The sequence below is a fragment of the Salmo salar genome, chromosome 03 (assembly GCF_965601325.2).
Source record: "Salmo salar chromosome 03, fSalSal1, whole genome shotgun sequence".
Taxonomy (NCBI): Eukaryota; Metazoa; Chordata; class Actinopteri; order Salmoniformes; family Salmonidae; genus Salmo; species Salmo salar.
Genome location: NC_138293.1, coordinates 8,390,834 through 8,411,808, shown reverse-complemented (window position 1 = coordinate 8,411,808; position 20,975 = coordinate 8,390,834). Strand labels below are relative to the sequence as shown.

General features: G+C 44.4%; 2 protein-coding genes across 2 annotated transcripts; both read left to right on the top strand.

Moving 5' to 3' along the window:
• The first annotated feature begins 1,582 nt into the window (after nt 1–1,582).
• LOC145877474 (E3 ubiquitin-protein ligase rnf213-alpha-like) lies at nt 1,583–7,164 on the top strand. The gene is made up of 10 exons (XM_082973050.1): nt 1,583–1,677; nt 1,809–1,988; nt 2,097–2,263; nt 2,428–2,530; nt 3,907–4,015; nt 4,161–4,368; nt 4,549–4,748; nt 4,962–5,084; nt 5,220–5,330; nt 6,916–7,164. The coding sequence occupies exons 2-10, from the start codon at nt 1,834–1,836 to the stop codon at nt 7,162–7,164; spliced, it is 1,425 nt and encodes a 474-aa protein (XP_082829176.1). The 5' UTR covers nt 1,583–1,677; nt 1,809–1,833.
• A 96-nt stretch (nt 7,165–7,260) lies between these two features.
• LOC145877482 (E3 ubiquitin-protein ligase rnf213-alpha-like) lies at nt 7,261–8,467 on the top strand. Its single transcript, XM_082973064.1, has 4 exons — nt 7,261–7,347; nt 7,590–7,624; nt 7,719–7,822; nt 8,218–8,467. Exons 1-4 carry the CDS (start codon nt 7,272–7,274, stop codon nt 8,450–8,452), a joined length of 450 nt encoding a protein of 149 aa, XP_082829190.1. The 5' UTR covers nt 7,261–7,271; the 3' UTR covers nt 8,453–8,467.
• Nucleotides 8,468–20,975: the final 12,508 nt, after the last annotated feature.

Here is a 20,975-nt window from a genome sequence, read left to right as displayed (position 1 = left end):
ATGCTATGGTAGCCATGCTGGTTAAGTGTGCCTTGAATTCTAAATAAATCACTGACAGTGTTACCATCAATGCACCCCCACACCTTCACACCTCCTCCTCCATGCTTCACGGTGGGAACCATACACCCGGAGATCATCTGTTCACCTACTCTGCGTCAAACAAAGACAAGGACAGATTTCCACCGGTCTAATGAACATTGCTCATGTTTCTTGATCCAAGAAAGTCTCTTCTTCTTGTTGGTGTCCTCTAGTCGTGGTTTCTTTGCAGCAATTCGACCATAAAGGCCTGATTCACGCAGTCTCCTCTGAACAGTTGATGTTGAGATGTGTCTCTTGAACTCTGTGAAGCATTTATTTGGGCTGCAATCTGAAGTGCCGCTAACTCTAATGAACGTATCCTCTGTAGCGAGGTAACTCTGGGTCTTCCTTTCCTGTGGCGGTCCTCACGAGAGCCAGTTTCATCATAGCGCTTGATGGTTTTTGCGACTGCACTTGAAGAAACCTTAATGTCTAAAACTAATGCTGGACTCTCGCTTCTCTTTGCTTCTTTGAGCTGTTCTTTCCATAATATGGACTTGGTCTTTTACCAAATAGCCCTATCTTCTGTATACCACCCCAACCTCGTCACAACACAACTGGTTGGCTCAAACGCGTTACGACAGAAAGAAATTCCACAAATTAACTTTGAACAAGGCACACCTGTTAATTGAAATGTATTCAAGGTGACTACCTCATGAAGCTGGTTGAGAGAATGCCAAGTGTGTGCGAAGCTGTCATCAAGGCAAAGGGTGGCTACTTTGAAGAATATCAAATATCAAATATATTTTGAATTAACACTTTTTTTGGTTACTACATGATTCCATATGTGTTATTTCATAGTTTTGATGTCTGTGTTTGTGTTTTGATACAATGTAGAACATAGTAAAACTTATATATAAATAAATAAAAGCTAAGTAATTGTTTGTCTGAATTAACTTTCTCCCAGATATGGTTAATTCTTCCAGAATAAGTAAAGATTTGTCCTTGTTTGTTTTGTGTTTTTAGTAATCATTGGAACCGTATCTGCATCGTCTTTCTGTTTGTGGAACACATGCTGATAGGCTTTGAGTCTGAGGAGAGGGAGCTCAAGTCTCTGGTCCTTGATCACACTCGTACCATAGGCAAAGTGAGTTTATATCATATATTTTTGTTCTTTAAGTCAACATGCCACCAATTACATTTGTGCTTTGTTTATACTTCTACATAGTTTAAGTCTGATGGTTGCTAAACCTGAAATATGGGATGGAAATAAATGTAAATGTCAACCTGAGCTCTTGAACTATGTTAACGTATTGCAATTTTCTCATTGCATTGAACTTTGTGCGTAAAGGATAAATTCAGTATTTTACAAGTGAATGTTTAAACGGTTCCTAACCCTGGAACTTCAGCTAACTTTTGACACCACTAGCTAAAAACCAATGGGAGTAATGGGCGACAACTATGTCATTTAAAAAAAAAACATTCAACTGAAATCAACTCAATTGGTTGGATGTCATTTTAACTAATCTATGTGACTGCTAATTATCTCGTGTGGCAGATTCTGGCAAAAAACTCAGACGTAAAATCGGAGGAACCATTTGCGGCCATCATTACAGTACTGAAGACTTGCAAGCAAAAAGCAAGTGATCTGATTTGCAAGTAAGTCTATATGATATAATTTATTTAGTGTAAAAGTCTATTCATATTATATGTCTACATTATTCGCTGTGGTTGATAAGCTGTATACAGAATTTGATGTTTAATAACGGCAGCTATTTTTTTCTCTTTAGGTTTGGTTTCCAGTGCCGTGTGTGCATGGGGGAACCACAAGACCCCGTGGACCTGCCCTGCCACCACATGTTCTGTCTGACCTGTGTCAGAGGATGTCTCAACACAGGCCAAATGTACTGCCCCACGTGCAAACACGAACTCCCAGATGACTTCGAGGTCAAAGTGACTGAGGACATAAGGTGGGTGTGTTTTACCCTTTTTTTTAAATCTGGATAACCAATGATAAAGGACATGTCTTTCCCTGTTAACCGTCTTATCTGTCTAATCTGTCTACTATGGTTTTGCAGAGCTTGCATCACACTAAACGCTCAGTTCAGGCAGAGTTGCAATGCGTTTTTCATAGACCTGGTCACTACTGTGTGCTTCAAGGACAACATCCCCCCATCAAAAGGTGTCATCCTGCACCTGTTGTCCTTCCTCATGGTTGAGACAGAACCCATCCCACTCATCAGAGGTACCCTCAACACACACACACACACTAGCCAAAATTATAGAGTTTAGATTCCATTTGTTCCTGTATTCTTTTTGACATTTTAAGCATTAAACAGACCAGAGGGAAGATTGTGGCTCAGTAAAATGTTTTTATCTGTGTTCTGATATGTATTATATTTGTACCAGCACAAAGTCAGATACACACCAAAGATTTCTCACCATTTGATGAGTCTATGGACAAGAATCCTGTGGTGCGATCAGTGATACTCAAGCTTCTGCTCAAGTACACGTGAGTGAACCAGGAAATAAATGTTGTTTATACACTATATATACAAAAGTATGTGGACACCCCTTCAAATGAGTGGATTCAGCTATTTCAGCCACACCCGTTGCTGACAGGTGTATAAAATCGAGCACACAGCAATGCGATCTCCATAGACAAACATTGGCAGTAGAATGGCCTTACTGAAGAGCTCTGTGACTTTCAACATGGCACCGTCATAGGATGCCACCTTTCCAGAAAGTCAGTTCGTAAAATGTTTGCCTTGCTGGACCTGCCCCGGTCAACTGTAAGTGCTGTTATTGTGAAGTGGAAACGTCTAGGAGCAACAATGGCTCAGCTGCGAAGTGGTAGGCCACAAAAGCTCACAGAACGGGACCATTGAGAGCTGAAGCGTTTACTGCGTAAAAACTGTCTGTCCTTGTTTGCAACACTCCACTACCGAGTTCCAAACTGCCTCTGGAAGCAACGTCAGCACAAGGACTGTTTGTCGGGAGCTTCATGAAATGGGTTTCCATGGCCGAGCAGCCGTACACAAGCCTAAGATCACCATGCGCAATGCCAAGCGTCGGCTGGAGTGGTGTAAAGCTTGCCGCCATTGGACTCTGGAGCAGTGGAAACGTGTTCTCTGGCGTGATGACTCACGCTTCACCATCTGGCAGTCTGACGGACGAATCTGGGTTTGGCGGATGCCAGGAGAATGCTACCTGCCCCAATGTTTAGTGCCAACTGTAAAGTTTGGTGGAAGCGGAATAATGGTCTGGGGCTGTTTTTCATGGTTCGGGCTCGGCCCCTTAGTTCCAGTGAAGGGAAATCGTAACGCTACAGCATACAATGACATTATAGACGATTCTGTGCTTCCAACTTTGTGGCAACAGTTTGGGGAAGGCCCTTTCCTGTTTCAGCATGACAATGCCCCCCGTGCACAAAGCGAGGTCCATACAGAAATGGTTTGTCAAGATCGGTGTGGAAGAACTTGATTGGCCTACACAGAGACCTGACCTCAACCCCATCGAACACCTTTGGGATGAATTTGAATGCCAACTGCAAGCCAGGCCTAATCGCCCAACATTAGTACCCAATCTCACTAATGCTCTTGTGGCTGAATGGAAGCAAGTTTCGCAGCAATGTTCCAACATCTAGTGGAAAGCCTTCCCAGAAGAGTGGAGGCTGTTATAGCAGCAAGGGGGGGGGGGACCAACTCCATATTAATGCCCATGATTTTGGAATGAGATGTTTGACGAGCTGGTGTCCACATACTTTTCGTCATGTAGTGTATCACTGCAATGCTGCTGTAACCAGCAACGCAATTCAGTTGGTTTCAGATGTTATCAAACATTTGACTGAAAATTAACTCTTTTTTAATTTTTTTTTTTTTTTTTTAGCTTTGATGACGTCAAAGAATATCTGCAGCAGTATTTGACATTGATAGAAGAGAGCAACATTCTAGAGGATAAAAATGAACTTTATGCGCTCTACATCAACTGCCTTGAGGTAGGATCTGACAGGATTTCACCCTAAATCAATGGAGTGCTATCACTATTCTATTTGTAAAAGAGGTCTTCTAACCTCAACGGGACTTTATGGATAAATAAAGGTTAAATAAATAGAATAGATGTTTATAACTGTTTTTCTGCAGGACTCCATGTTCGACAGAAAGCCACATGAATGCCAGAAGCCTGCAGATCAGCAGGCCTACCTGCAGAATGAGACTGAGTTCTTGCGTCACTTCCTGGACTTTGTCACTGCGTCGGCTGAGACCGTCACAATAGAGTACCTGCAACAGATCGCGAGGGTCCGTCTATGCCTGGACATGGCTGCACACCTGCTCCATAGCATACAGTCTGGTAAAAACACTCAGTCAATATGGCGTCATGAATTCTGATCCTTGTTGCTTTAAAAATTGTGCATGTTGGTGTAAATGAATTATAGTTGTTTTTTTATACGGAATGTTTTATAAAGAATGCTTGCAATCACTTTGACTGACTGATCCAAGATCTGTCCTCGGTTCCTCACATTGTGTGCAGGGGAATGTGAAAATCCTCAGGATGTTGTCGAGGAGTTCCTGTGTGCTGTTAGGAGCCTGTGTAAGGAGAGTAAGAACGACTGGTACCGGGTTTACCTGATCCGCAACGTCAGCAGCCAGCACGGTGTAGAGTATGTCCAGAGAATGCTGAAGGATACAGAGAAGTACAGGTGGCTTTTTCCTGAAGAGTTGCAGCAGCAGGTACATCACAGGGTTTCATGAAACGTTTCATACAACTCCATTTGTTTTAAACTGTTGAAATTACCCATCGGTCCTGTTTCCTGTTCTCTATTGTTTACAAACATGTTTCTAAAGAGGACCTGAGCGGGTTAGATACAATGATGTGTATTTCCTAGCTAGTACTGTGAAGGACGATGTTCTAGATATCAGGGTCTTCCATCGTCTTGTATGCAGAATGAAGATGTTGGCCAGATGGACCAGTATCTCGTCTATGGAGACGACTACCAGGATATCCGCGAGGCTGTTGCCAAAGCAGTACTAGAGGACAGTGTGCAGGAGATTGAGGATACCTGTCAGGTATTAGTTTAACTCCACTAAACTCAATACCACTGTATGTAATGTGTGTGTGTGTGTGTATTAGTTTTATTAAAACTATTTCTAACCTAAGAGTTTATGGATGTTTGGTGAATTTGTCCTCATCTTTTGTTGTAGAGATGTACTGCACCTGCAAGGAGGCGGACCTTGTATGTCCTGCTGTCTCTTTTCAGAGAAGTCACCAGTCTGTACCGAGCAGCCAACACAGGCCTCCACCCCACCCCTAAGGTAGGAAGACAGGCCTCCACCCCTAAGGTAGGAACACAGGCCTCTACTCCGCCCCTAAGGTAGGAATACAGGCCTCTACCCCACCCCTAAGGTAGGAAGACAGGCCCCTACCCCACCCCTAAGGTAGGAAGACAGGCCTCTACCCCGCCCCTAAGGTAGGAATACAGGCCTCCACCCCACCCCTAAGGTAGGAAGACAGGCCTCTACCCCGCCCCTAAGGTAGGAATACAGGCCTCCACCCCACCCCTAAGGTAGGAAGACAGGCCTCCACCCCACCCCTAAGGTCGGAACACAGGCCTCTACCCCGCCCCTAAGGTAGGAAGACAGGCCTCTACCCCGCCCCTAAGGTAGGAATACAGGCCTCCACCCCACCCCTAAGGTAGGAAGACAGGCCTCTACCCCGCCCATAAGGTAGGAACACAGGCCTCTACCCCGCCCCTAAGGTAGGAATACAGGCCTCCACCCCACCCCTAAGGTAGGAAGACAGGCCTCTACCCCGCCCATAAGGTAGGAACACAGGCCTCTACCCCACCCCTAAGGTAGGAACACAGGCCTCTACCCCGCCCCTAAGGTAGGAACACAGGCCTCTACCCCGCCCCTAAGGTAGTAATACAGGCCTCTACCCCGCCCCTAAGGTAGGAAGACAGGCCTCCACCCCACCCCTAAGATAGGAAGACAGGCCTCTACCCCGCCCATAAGGTAGGAACACAGGCCTCTACCCCACCCCTAAGGTAGGAACACAGGCCTCTACCCCGCCCCTAAGGTAGGAAGACAGACCTCTACCCCGCCCATAAGGTAGGAACACAGGCCTCTACCCCACCCCTAAGGTAGTAATACAGGCCTCTACCCCGCCCCTAAGGTAGGAAGACAGACCTCTACCCCGCCCCTAAGATAGGAAGACAGGCCTCTACCCCTAAGGTAGGAACACAGGCCTCTACCCCGCCCCTAAGGTAGGAAGACAGGCCTCCACCCCTAAGGTAGGAACACAGGCCTCTACCCCACCCCTAAGGTAGGAATACAGGCCTCTACCCCACCCCTAAGGTAGGAACACAGGCCTCCACCCCACCCCTAAGGTAGGAAGACAGGCCTCCACCCCTAAGGTAGGAAGACAGGCCTCCACCCCTTCCCCTAAGGTAGGAACACAGGCCTCCACCCCACCCCTAAGGTAGGAAGACAGGGCTCTACCCCACCCCTAAGGTAGGAAGACAGGCCTCTACCCCACCCCTAAGGTAGGAAGACAGGCCTCCACCCCGCCCCTAAGATAGGAAGACAGGCCTCCACCCCACCCCTAAGGTAGGAAGACAGGCCTCCACCCCACCCCTAAGGTAGGAAGACAGGCCTCCACCCCGCCCCTAAGGTAGGAAGACAGGCCTCTACCCCACCCCTAAGCTATACACGTTAGACCATCTCCTTCAACTCCACATCAGAGGGAAAACTGTTAGCCCACAACTAACGATAGAGTTGGCAAACTATTCTGATTTTTATGTTATAATAGTTATACTTTGAATTATATTGACTTTTTGTAGACTTCAGAAAATCCCAATTACATTTATCCAAAATGGCTGACTTTGTTTTATTCCTCCAGCAATGCAAAGCACTTGAGGACTTCATCGAGGGATCAAGGTACCTAAATTGCAGGGAAGTGAGGGACTTTGCCAAAGAATTGGTTCACAACAGGATGGGAGGACTGAGTGTCCTGGCAGACCGGTCCAGTGTGGAGCACACCCTTATAGAGCTGGTTGTCCACATGTCTGCTGTGCTGCTCACTGGGACAGAAGGGCTGCTCACACCTCTTCAGCAGCTTGGCCTGTCTCCCAACAATATGCTGGTATGATTCTCATCAGCACCTCTCAATATCTTACATTGACTTTCTCCTTGTTGACTGTGAGAGTTGTCTTTATCTGCTTATGTCTATCCCAACAGAGTGCCTTTCAACCCACAATGCCTGAGGACATGCTGGCTGTCGCTCAAAGGCTTATAACACAGAGTGAAGTGGATTATGGACTCTCCTGGTACTGTAAGTACAGACATTTTGAATCCTAACCTGATAAATGCATGTACTGTAACTTGAACTTTGAGTAAATCATCCGAGTTACACCTCTGTGAAATTGTATTTGTTAACATCGTGCTACAGGAAGCATATAGACAGTATAGACATATAAATTAATTGTTATTTTCAGATTCAGCTAATACAATTTTGGGTTAAAAACAATGACATTTCTGTAATAATAAGCTCAGTTTTGAGTCAAATCTCAACAGCTTGTCCGAATGGTCACCCCTGTGTTGTGGATAAGGTAAGCAAAGTTCTTCATGTAAAATTGCGTTAGTTTCATATTTTATGTTCATTAGCTAAGCAAACAGCCAACTGATTTACTCACTCTATTGCAGTGTGGTCAACCCACCCATAAGGCACAATGTCTAGAGTGTAGGGTGGAGATTGGAGGGGAGAACCATGTTCCCTTGACTGGTTTCCAGAAGATGGAGCTACAGCAGTAAGTCAGCTCTCTAAGGGCCCAACATTGATATTACTGCCAAAGCATCAGAGTAGGAGTGCTGATGTAAGATCAGTTTGGCCTTTAAAATAATACTAAAGTATATGGACAGGAGGGACCTGATCCTAGACCAGCACTCCCACCGCTCTTAGAAAAAGGGTTCTTCATCTATCCCCATAGGATAAGTCTTTGAAGAACCCTTTTGGTTCCATGTACAACTCTTTCCACAGAGGGTTCTACATGGAACCCCAAAGGGTCCAACCTGGAACCAAAAAGGGTTCCTACGAAGACAAGAACCCTTTTGGAACCCTTTTTTTCTTAGAGTGTTTTCTGATCCGTTTTATACATGGCTCCAGATCTCATGTCATGACCAATAACTGAACGTGTCCTCTTAGGGGAGATCTCACAAGGACTGGCCACATCCTGGGAGACCCTCAGAGGAGGGACAACCCAGACACCCTGGACACCAAAAACATGTCCCTCACCCCCTTCATCCTGGTCAGACTGCTCACCCACCTGGGCATGCTGAGAGGGGCCTCAGAGCAGCCACAGGTAGGCCATCTTGTCTGCCAAAGGCTGCCAACTCTTTCTGGCTTTATGGGTCCGGTGTGTGAAAGAACAGTGCCTTAATTAAGTAGGGAGTCCACCCACACTGCCAAGAGGGATTGCTTTGGTGATGAAGTTCCACTTCCTTGTATTATAAAATACATTTTACCAATAGAAATATGATAATTCATGTTATTAATTGTTCAGTGGGTTCTTTCTTGAACATATCATCAACATTAAAGTCGGATTTCATAACATAAATCTGATTCATAAGCATCGAGCTCTATTGACAGAGGTGCAGGTTTCTAGTAACAATTTTTGAGGATTTTATATTTTGGGGTTATTCACCTTCAAAGTTGTTTCTGAGGGTCGCTAAAAGCAAAATATGCATGACGAGCTAAATTTAAATGTAAAAGGCTTTGTATATAAAAAGCTTGGTATACAGTGGGGGAAAAAGTATTTGATCCCCTGCTGATTTTGTACGTTTGCCCACTGACAAAGAAAGGATCAGTCTATAATTTTAATGGTAGGTTTATTTGAACAGTGAGAGACAGAATAACAAAAAAATACCCAGAAAAACGCATGTAAAAAACGTTATAAATTGATTTGCATTTTAATGAGGGAAATAAGTATTCGACCCCCTCTCAATCAGAAAGATTTCCTGCTCCCAGGTGTCTTTTATACAGGTAACGAGCTGAGATTAGGAGCTCACTCTTAAAGGGAGTGCTCCTAACCGCAGCTTGTTACCTGTAAAAAAGACACCTGTCCACAGAAGCAATCAATCAGATTCCAAACTCTCCACCATGGCCAAGACCAAAGAGCTCTCCAAGGATGTCAGGGACAAGATTGTAGACCTACACAAGGCTGGAATGGGCTATAAGACCATCGCCAAGCAACTTGGTGAGAGGGTGTCAGCATTTGGTGCGATTATTCTCAAATGGAAGAAACACAAAAGAACTGTCAATATCCCTTGGCCTGGGGCTCCATGCAAGATCTCACCTCGTGGAGTTGCAATGATCATGAGAACGGTGAGGAATCAGCCCAGAACTACACGGGAGGATCTTGTCAATGATCTCAAGGCAGCTGGGACCATAGTCACCAAGAAAACAATTGGTAACACACTACGCCGTGAAGGACTGAAATCCTGCAGCGCCCGCAAGGTCCCCCTGCTCAAGAATACATATACATGCCCGTCTGAAGTTTGCCAATGAACATCTGAATGACTCAGAGGACAACTGGTGAAAGTGTTGTGGTCAGATGAGACCAAAATGGAGCTCTTTGACATCAACTCAACTCGCTGTGTTTGGAGGAGAAGGAATGCTGCCTATGACCCCAAGAACACCATCTCCACTGTCAAACATGGAGGTGGAAACATTATGCTTTGGGGGTGTTTTTCATCTAAGGGGACAGGACAACTTCACCGCATCAAAGGGACGATGGACGGGGCCATGTACCGTCAAATCTTGGGTGAGAACCTCCTTCCCTCAGCCAGGGCATTGAAAATGGGTCGTGGCTGGGTATTCCAGCATGACAATGACCCAAAACACACGGCCAAGGCAACAAAGGAGTGGCTCAAGAAGAAGCACATTAAGGTCCTGGAGTGGCCAAGGGAGTCTCCAGATCTTAATCCCATAGAAAATCTGTGGAGGGAGCTGAAGGTTCGAGTTGCCAAATGTCAGCCTCGAAACCTTAATGACTTGGCGAAGATCTGCAAAGAGGAGTGGGACAAAATCCCTCCTGAGATGTGTGCAAACCTGGTGGCCAACTACAAAAAACGTCTGCCCTCTGTGATTGCCAAGAAGTGTTTTGCCACCAAGTACTAAGTCATGTTTTGCAGAGGGGTCAAATACTTATTTCCCTCATTAAAATGCAAATCATTTTATAACATTTTTGACATGCGTTTTTCTGGATTATTTTGTTGTTATTCTGTCTCTCACTGTTCAAATAAACCTACTATTAAAATTATAGAATGATCATTTCTTTGTAAGTGAGCAAACGTACAAAATCAGCAGGGGATCATATACTTTTTCCCCCCACTGTACTACTCATCTGTCATCAGATTCAACTGAGACACCTCAGGCTCCAATCTATCGGTATCTTCCACTCTTGGGCAGCCTCCGTCAGGTTTAAAGGCACACACAAAGAAGTTCTTCTGGCTACATGGTTTATCATTCCATTTGCCGGTTTTTGAGAAGATGAATAGAGATGGAGATATTAAATGAAAGAAATGATTAGTATTCTTAGAATATGTCATGATATGTCATCAACAAAAATAAAATGAAACATTTTCTTTCCTCTCATCCCCACAACACCACCTGGAATAAAAAAAAAGGTCCCAGAATATTCTAGAAGAAGTGCCAGTACTCAAGCAGTAGAAATGTAGGGGTTTCACCAGCACAATTCAAACCACAGCCAGTTATCCCTCCCCTCTCTTGCTTATTGAGCCAGTTCATCTCCATGCAACGTCCATCACCGGATGGTTGCTTGGGTTCCTGAATCCAGGCAGAGAAATCCATATTAGACCCATCGGCCCAGAGGAAGTTGCTAGCCTGTGAGAGAGAGAGAGCAGGACATATAACTGACCAAAACATAGGGGCAAGCAAGGGGGTATAACTGGTTTTGCCCACCTGCTTTTGCTGGCCAATTTGAACAGTGAACACTACTTGTTTTGAGATTCATTTTAGTCAATTAATACAGTTGCATTCTTTCCCCATACATTTTTGTCATTTAGCAGACGCTCTTATCCAGAGCGACTTACGGTAGTGAATGCATACATTTCATACATTTTATTTCTTTGTACTGGTCCCCTGTGGGAATTGAACCCACAACCCTGGCGTTGCAAACACCATGCTCTACCAACTGAGCCACATGGGACTATACACACACTATTGATATACAGTGAGTGCACATATCATTAGGACCACCTGCTCTTTCCGTGACATCAACTGACCAGGGGAATCCAGGTTAAAGCTATGATCTCTTGTTGATGTCACTTGTTGAATCCACTTTAATCCGTATAGATGAAGGAAGGGAGACAGGTAAAAGAAGGATTTTTAAGCCTTGAGACAAATGAGACATGGATTGTGTATGTGTGCCATTCAGTGGGTGAATGGACAAGACAACTGATTTAAGGGCCTTTGAACGGGGTATGGTAGTAGGTGCCAGGCACACCTGTTTGTATCAAGAACTACAACTCTGCTGGGTTTTTCACACTCAACAGTCTCCCATGTGTATCAAGGATGGTCCACCAAGGACATCCAGCCAACTTGACACAACTGAATATTAGGAAATTGTTCCTGTTTGGTATACTCAGTGTAAATACTTATGGTAATATACTGATGGTAATATATACATGTAAACAGGAGTAATAGTGACCAGTAGCAGGATAAATAGATTAGAAATAGATAACATTCTAATGGTAATGGCAACCAATAATCAGTACACAGCAGCGTAATGGAGTAATGCATCAAATCAATAGTCGTTCTGTTACGTGAGTATTCATTTACCATTTGGGTGTGTTTGTCTCCCCCTGCTGGTTGTTTTAGATATGCCCAGTTAATGTTACCTTGACCTCTGTCATGTGACCTGGCTCATCAGGAAGTTAAGTTGTTTTAATTTAGAGCTCCTCACATTTATTGTTTCAGCCTCCTGAGGGAAAAGAGGCATTGCCGTGCCTTCTTCACGACTGTTCTGGTGTGAGAGGACCATGTTAAGTCCTCAGTGATGTGGATACCGAGGAACTTTCAGCTCTTGACCCTCTCCAAACCTCTGGTGTCCTGGAACTACACTGCCAGTTCTCTGACCTTCTTCCTGTAGGCTGTCTCATTGCCGTTGGTGACCAGGCCTACCATTGTTGTGTTGTCAGCAAACTTGATGGAGTTGGCGTCATGCGTGGCCACCAATGTTCCCTCAATTTTTTTCCGGCACTGAGCAAATTTCAGCTCTGCTGAGCACAAAATTGAATATTCAGTAACTTCCAGTGCACGTTTACTGTGAACACTGAGGCTGTATCTGCTTTAAGTTACAGCCAAGTAGGTTACTGTAGCTATTTGATCATAACTGTAATGTATACGCAGGGAGTCAGGAAACAAGTGCAGAAGGTGAGTTTAATAATAATAAACATGAATAATATACAAAACAGGAGAAGCGTACTGAATGTAACCAAAACCAATACTGCCTGATGAGTAATGCTACAGTGGGCTAGATAAAGGGTAAGTAATCAGGGTAGTGATGAAGTCCAGGTGAGACTAATGATGGGGCACAGGTGTGCATAATGATCGGTTACCAGGACCGGTGGTTAGTAAACCGGCGACATCAAGCGCCAAAGCGGGAGTAGACGTGACGATACCCCCCCCATTGACGCCCAGCTCCAGCTGAAGATTGACACCGGTCAGGGGGACAGCTCGAGGGTGAGGAGCGGGCCAGTGTGGATTGCGAAGTTGGAAATCTCAGATGACGTTGGGATCTAGAATGTCATCCATCGGAATCCAACACTGCTCCTCTGAACCTTACCCCTCCCAGTCCACCACATACTGAAGCCGACCCCCACAACATCCAAGAGGGATCTGATGGCATAGGCGGGGCTTCCCTCGATGTCCAGGGGAGGCCTCCGGAGGGGTGTCGTGGGGATGGCATCAGCCAGGGGTCCAGGAACCACCGGCCTGAGGAGGGAAACATGAAAAAAGGGTAAGATCCGGTAGTTGGTGGGGAGCTGTAATCTATATGTCACCTTGTTGACCCTCTGGAGGACCTTGAACGGCCCCATAAACCGGGGGCTCAGCTTCATACAGGACAGGCGGAGTGGGAGGTTCCTGGTGGAGAGCCAGACGCGATCACCAGGATGGAACACGGGAGCCTCACTACGGTGGCGATCCACCTGCTCCTTCTGGCGGCGGACGATGCGCTGGAGCCTCACTTGGGCATCTTTCCAAACATTTTCTGCGTGCCTGAACCACTCGTCAACCGCAGGAGCTTCGGTCTGGCTCGGGGTCTATTTAGCCATGGCTGGCTGATAACCCAGAACACACTGGAAGGGAGTCAGCCCGGTGGAGGAGTGACGCAATGAATTCTGGGCGTACTCCGAAGGAATCGTGCCCGCTCCCCCTGCCTCTCCTAGCAGTGACTCTTCAGGAACCTCCCCAGCTCCTGGTTCATCCTCTCCACCTGCCCGTCAGACTGAGGCCGGTACCCGGAAGTGAGGCTGACCGTGACCCCCAGCTTCTCCATGAAGGCTTTCCATACCCGTGATGTGAATTGGGCACCACGGTCAGAGACGATGTCCTCCGGAAGGCCATAGTTCCGGAAGACCTGCTGGAACAGTACCTCAGCGACCTGGAGAGTGGTAGGGAGACCACAGAGAGGGATAAAACAACAGGATTTAGACAATCTGTCCACAACAACCATAATAGTGGTGAAACCATCAGATGGAGGGAGATCAGTACCCCAGTTGTTGACATTAACCTGTTTAACCACTTGTCCTTCAGACAAGGAGGTGACTGAAAATTGTGTTGTTGTTTGATGCAAGAAACCACTTTACAAAATAGAATGCATTATTACAGAGAGTCAGACAAATTATGCTACACTCTGCCTATTGGCTACTTAACTTATTCAAGCCTGTCTCAAAATACAACACTGCCCCTTTAAGACATAAAAATGCTCTTTACTTGACTTGCTTTTCAAAGATGAAAAGAAATGTAAACGTTTTGAGCTCTTGTAGGAAGCAATCCCTCCCATATTGCTGACTACAAATGATCTATAACTTGGCTAATAACTCACTAACTGGCAAAGGATATGAACAAAATGTGCACATGTGGCTACATGCAGCTCTCACTGTGATCTCTAAACAAGCACATCTACTCACGACCACAGCTGTAAACACAGTCCAGATCAAAGTAAATGGCACAAATCCATATATGGCAATGGTCTATTTGCATATAGGCCTACTGCAGCTCTGATTGGTTATGCCTCACCAGTCTGTGTAGAGTACGGGCTGAGTCGTGCGTGTCAATCATATCTGTTCTACATGTTGCACTTCTATCTGAACATTCTGAAACGTTATGTCCTCCGATTTCAGCCCCTTCATAATATACTGTAATCATTATCTTCATCCTCCTGGTCGGCTACTCCTCCCACACATTACACCAATAGACATTAGGGTGTATTGGTATTTGTCCCCATCAGCCTGCTAAATATTGGTATGAGGCCAGGTCCAAAAAATGTCAGGCAAAGATTATTGGTGAATGAAGATATTTGTAGCAATGCATGATGTCTCAAATTAAAATAACTGAAGCAATATCAACATCATTCATTATGAAAATAGATTCACAAAGAGCAAGAAATCGATGTACAGAAGTCTCAAGTACACTGTGTTTAGCCTTTTTAAACACAGTCCTTTTTGTAAAATCTTGACTGTGATGGAAATCTTGAACTGACAAAGGCTTTGTCTTTGAACCATGGGCTTTCTCTAACATTTTGTAGAGTTTTGGTGTGGTTGTGATGTCTGAGACTAAGCTATAAGGCAAAAGGTATCTGACAGTGCAGAGGTACTGGTGAGGCTATGGGAGAACAGACAGACAGAGACCAAGCATGAGGACAGAAGCAGTTGGGGGGCCATGACAACTCTTCTGGATTTTATCATGATGATCAATTTGAATAGTGAAGACAAGCAGCTGTTATAGTGTCTTTAGTTTAGCTGCGTTTTAGCCTTCAAAAGTGGTTCAGACCCACATTTTAGGAGATAAGGCTAGATAAGGCAGTTGCCTAAACCTGATTGCACTGCATTCCCCAGCACCTGCATTTTAGAGCCAACCTCACTCTCACCTTGATTTCAATTGCACAGTCAAAAATTACTCTTGTACCATTAGTGGAAGAGCAAGTTGTGTTTCAGCTGCGGTTTGTGGCTGAACTAACCTCATGAACATGTTTTAGGACAAATAAACCATCATTTATCAAGGAATGTAAAACTCATTCTCTACACATTATCTTACTACAATTTATTTCACATTGACATAATAATAATAATAATATAATGTGCCATTTAGCAGACACTTTTATCCAAAGCGTCTTACAGTCATGCGTGAATACATTTTACATGTGGGTGGTCCCAGGAATCAAACCCACTACCCTGGTGTTACAAGCACCCTGCTCTACCAACTGAGCAATTTTGAAAGTCGTACACCCTTATAATACTAGGCTGTGCCATGCAGGGCAATTTTGTAGACAGATGTCCTAAATGATCAACTCTAAATTGAACAGGGTAATATATTAACTCTCACCATCGAAAACAAGACTAGGTTAGCCTAGGCTACAGTGGAAGTCCAATATTTCTTTAGCATTTCCATGTAAAACAAGGCTATTCATTAGAAATCATTCAATTATGGAAACATCTTCATTTACAATCATTTCTGTAGCCTAATTTCACCAATCGAGCTCCATAAAATAGAAACCTGGAAGGCAAATAATACAAATGTTTTCATGTAACTACAATCTCATCTTTATTTAGGCTACATTAATCCTTGCAATTCCACATGAGAAACCCTCGTGTTTATAAGGAATCACAGCATTTGTACAATTTGACAGTTTACCTGTAATGAGGGCGAAGTCTGCAATTCTAATAACAAGATAAACATATTTTGGCCATATGTAAAGAAGCACGCCACATTGGTTCATGTGTCTAAAACCGCACCGGCCCCCTTCCCATTATTTATCAGAGGTTGCTGATTGGACAGACACTTGACTTGTTAACAGTTTTGCAGCAATTCAGCTGAACTCATTCTTGTTTGGACAGAGCAATCACGTTTAACCTAATGCACAGCTGCGCTCTAAACCAACGATGTGACTGATTTGAGTATAATCTTTCTAAAGCAGAGCTAAGCTAACGACGCTACAATAGCGTCTACTTGTTTTTAAAATAAGTGGCCTTGCGTGAAAATGTATTGAAGTCCAATCACTCATGCTCTCTGTTTGGGTGCACTACTCCAACAGGGCAATGAATGGGAAGGTATGGGATTTCATTCTAAATCTATGGGTTCAACCTATTGTCCATCTCTAACCTGTCAAGGCTGCTTCAGCCCCTCACTCTGATGCAGCATCCTTTAATCTTATAGTGGATGTTAACTAAAGTATCATCTATTCGTGGCATGTTGTCCCAACCAGCACATATCCATTTAGGGAATTGAATTGGGTTCATCTCATTTGAAGTGCATTACTTACTGTCTGTCTACATAGTAAGTGAATAGTTGTGGTAAATGTATAGGCCTACAGCTGCATGAGGAATCACAAGAGGGAATTGTGGAGACACTTGTTGAATCGCCAGTTTAGAAAAGAGAGGGAGGTCATGGATAAGATGGATGAAAATATTCATTTTTATTTGCTAACCAAGCAATGCGTAATGTCTCATCTTCCAAACAACTGAAGCAATATCAACACCATTCATCCAGAAAATAGATTGGGTTACATTGTTTTCTGACAAAATATAGTATTCTCAAATGCAATGTGTTTAGAATATTCAAATACAACCAGTATCAGAAATTCATACTTTGGGTGGATTGAAACTGACTGTGATGTGGAAATCTTTAATCCAACAAAAGCTTTGTCTTTGAGCCATGGGTTTTCTCTAACGTTTTACAGGGTCCTGGTGTCGTTGTGATGTCTGAGACTAAAGCTATATAAGGCAAAGCATATCTGACAGGTATATACTACTCATCTGTCATCGGATTCAACTGAGACACCTCAGGCTCCAATCTATCGGTATCTTCCACTCTTGGGCAGCCTCCGTCAGGTTTAAAGGCACACACAAAGAAGTTCTTCTGGCTACATGGTTTATCATTTCATTTGCCGGTTTCTGAGAAGATGAATAGAGATGGAGACGTTAAATGAAAGAAATGTATAGTATTCTTAGAATATGTCATGATATGTCAGAAACAAAAATAAAATGAAACATTTTCTTGCCTCCCACCCCCACAACACCTTTTGGAATAAAAAAAAAGGTCCCAGAATATTCTAGAAGAAGTGCCAGTACTCAAGCAGTAGAAATGTAAAGGTTTCACCAGCACAATTCCAACCACAGCCAGTTATCCCTTGCTTACCGAGCCAGTTCATCTCCATGCAACGTCCATCACCGGATGGTTGCTTGGGTTCCTGAATCCAGGCAGAGAAATCCATATTAGACCCATCGGTCCAGAGGAAGTTGCTAGCCTGTGAGAGAGAGAGAGCAGGACATATAACTGACCAAAACATAGGGGCAAGCAAGGGGGTATAACTGGTGTTGCCCACCTGCTTTTGCTAATGATGGCCAATTTGAACAGTGAACACTACTTGTTTTGAGATTCATTTTAGTCAGTTCATATTAGTGATGGGCACCGATATCAAAAAGTTGATGTCAATACAGTTGCATTTTTTCCCCAAACAATATTGATATACAATGAGTGTAAACAACATTAGGAACACCTGCTCTTCCCATGACATAGACTGACCAGGTGAATCCAGGTTAAAGCTATGATCCCTTATCGATGTCACTTGTTAAATATACTTACATTTGTATAGATGAAGGAAGGGAGACAGGCTAAAGAAGGATTTTTAAGCCTTGAGACAATTGAGTCATGGATTGTGTATATGTGCCATTCAGAGGGTGAATGGACAAGACAAAATATTTAGGTGCCTTTGAACGAGGTATGGTAGTAGGTGGCAGGCGCACCGGTTTGAGTGTGTGAATAAAAGTAACACTGCTTGGTTTTTCATGCTCAACAGTTTCCCGTGTGTATCAAGAATGGTCCACCACCCAAAGGACATCCAGCCAACTTGACACAACTGTGGGAAGCATTGGAGTCAACATTTCCCTTGCCAGCATCCCTGTGGAATGCTTTCAAAACCAATATTAGGAAGGTGTTCCTAATGTTTATACACTCAGTGTATGTACTGGCTTTATGACAACCTTGCAACCACATGAATGTTCACTTTTCTGTTGACTTCCACGGTTCTATGAAGTCTAGACAACGGCTTGCTGATTGCCCATTGGACCAGGTGTGAATGTTCTAGAAGCCTAAACCCACCCAACCAGTTTCCATCCATTGTCGATGGCCCAATAGCAGGCAATTATGTATGCTCAGTTGAGAGCCTGTGAGAAGGTCTGTAAGAGGCACAATCATGTATTCCCTTTTACATAAAAGTGTATGTTAACAGGAAGGGATAAACCAATATCACGATATGCCTTGCTCATATTGATACATCAAGCAATATCGATATCATGGATTTTGGTGCCCACCACTAGTTCTTATGATTATTAACACCTGTGAAGGGTCAGTTAGTGCATAACCACCGAGCCAGATGCGAGGGTTTGGTCGGCTGCTCCACTGAGTGAATTCATCCAGGGCATTGTTTTCCTCAGCATTGTGGGTTGATACCAGATGAGCACCAGTCTTCACAGATTTGCAGTGATTCTGTGTGATGTAGACACAACATTAGGAACACCTGCTCTTTCCATGACATAGACTGACCAGGTGAATCCAGGTGAAAGCTATGATCCCTTATCGATGTCACTTGTTAAATATACTTACATTTGTATAGATGAAGGAAGGGAGACAGGTTAAAGAAGGATTTTTAAGCCTTGAGACAATTGAGACATGGATTGTGTATGTGTGCCATTCAGAGGGTGAATGGACAAGACAACAGATATAAGGGCCTTTGAACGGGGTATGGTAGTAGGTGCCAGGCACAACGGTTTGTGTCAAGAACTACAACTCTGCTGGGTTTTTCACACTCAACAGTTTTCCGTGTGTATCAAGGATGGTCCACCAAGGACATCCAGCCTACTTGACACAACTGTGGGAAGCATTGGAGTCAACATGGGCCAGCATTCCTGTGGAAAGTTTTCGACACCTTGTAGAGTCGATGCCTTGACAAATTGAGGCTGTTCTGGGGGCAAATGGGGGGGGGGGGCATTGAGTGCAACTCAATATTAGGAAATTGTTCCTGTTTGGTATACTCAGTGTAAATACTTATGGTAATATACTGATGGTAATATATACATGCAAACAGGAGTAATAGTGACCAGTAGCAGGATAAATAGATACATTCTAATGGTAATGGCAATCAATAATCAGTGGACAGCAGCGTAATGGAGTAATGCATCGAATCAATAGTCGTTCTGTTACGTGAGTATTCATTTACCATTTGGGTGTGTTTGTCTCCCCCTGCTGGTTGTTTTAGATATGCCCAGTTAATGTTACCTTGACCTCTGTCATGTGACCTGGCTCATCAGGAAGTTATGTTGTTTTAATGGAGAGCTCCTCACATTTATTTTCTGGAACTACTTGATGTAATCCTCAATCTGCTATTTCCTTTTAAAGAAGGAACAATAATCATTTCAGCAGCAGTGTTGGTAAGAGAGGGTAGAGATATGTGGATGGGCATAGAATCAGTATGTATAGTATGTGGGAGAGGGAGAGCAGTAGTTGTTAGCCATTTAACAGTCTTATGGCCAGGGGATAGAAGCTGTTTAGGAGTCTGTTGGTCTGAGCCTTGATGCACCGGTACCGCCTGCCGGACAGGAGCATGGAGAACAGTCCATGTCTCGGGTGGCTGGAGATGGGCCTTTCTCAGACACCGCCTGGCAAGTATGTCTGGATGGCAGGGAGCTTGCCCCCTGTGATGCGCTGGGCCGTCCATACCACTCTCTGCCAAAGGCCTTCCGGCGGCGGGCGGTGCAGTTGCCATACCATACAGTGATACAACCAGTTAGGTGCAGCTGTAAAAGTTATTGAGGATCTGAGAGGCCATGCCAAATTGTTTCAACCTCCTGAGGGAAAAGAGGCATTGCCGTGCCTTCTTCACGACTGTTCTGGTGTGAGAGGACCATGTTAAGTCCTCAGTGATGTGGATACCGAGGAACTTTCAGCTCTTGACCCTCTCCAAACCTCTGGTGTCCTGGAACTACACTGCCAGTTCTCTGACCTTCTTCCTGTAGGCTGTCTCATTGCCGTTGGTGACCAGGCCTACCATTGTTGTGTTGTCAGCAAACTTGATGGAGTTGGCGTCATGCGTGGCCACCAATGTTCCCTCAAATTTTTTCCGGCACTGAGCAAATTTCAGCTCTGCTGAGCACAAAATTGAATATTCAGTAACTTCCAGTGCACGTTTACTGTGAACACTGAGGCTGTATCTGCTTTAAGTTACAGCCAAGTAGGTTACTGTAGCTATTTGATCATAACTGTAATGTATTCGCAGGGAGTCAGGAAACAAGTGCAGAAGGTGAGTTTAATAATAATAAACATGAATAATATACAAAACAGGAGAAGCGTACTGAATGTAACCAAAACCAATACTGCCGGATGAGTAATGCTACAGTGGGCTAGATAAAGGGTAAGTAATCAGGGTAGTGATGAAGTCCAGGTGAGACTAATGATGGGGCACAGGTGTGCATAATGATCGGTTACCAGGACCGGTGGTTAGTAAACCGGCGACATCAAGCGCCAAAGCGGGAGTAGACGTGACGATACCCCCCCCATTGACGCCCAGCTCCAGCTGAAGATTGACGACCCCCACAAAGCCGACCCCCACAACATCCAAGAGGGATCTGACGGCATAGGCGGGGCTTCCCTCGATGTCCAGG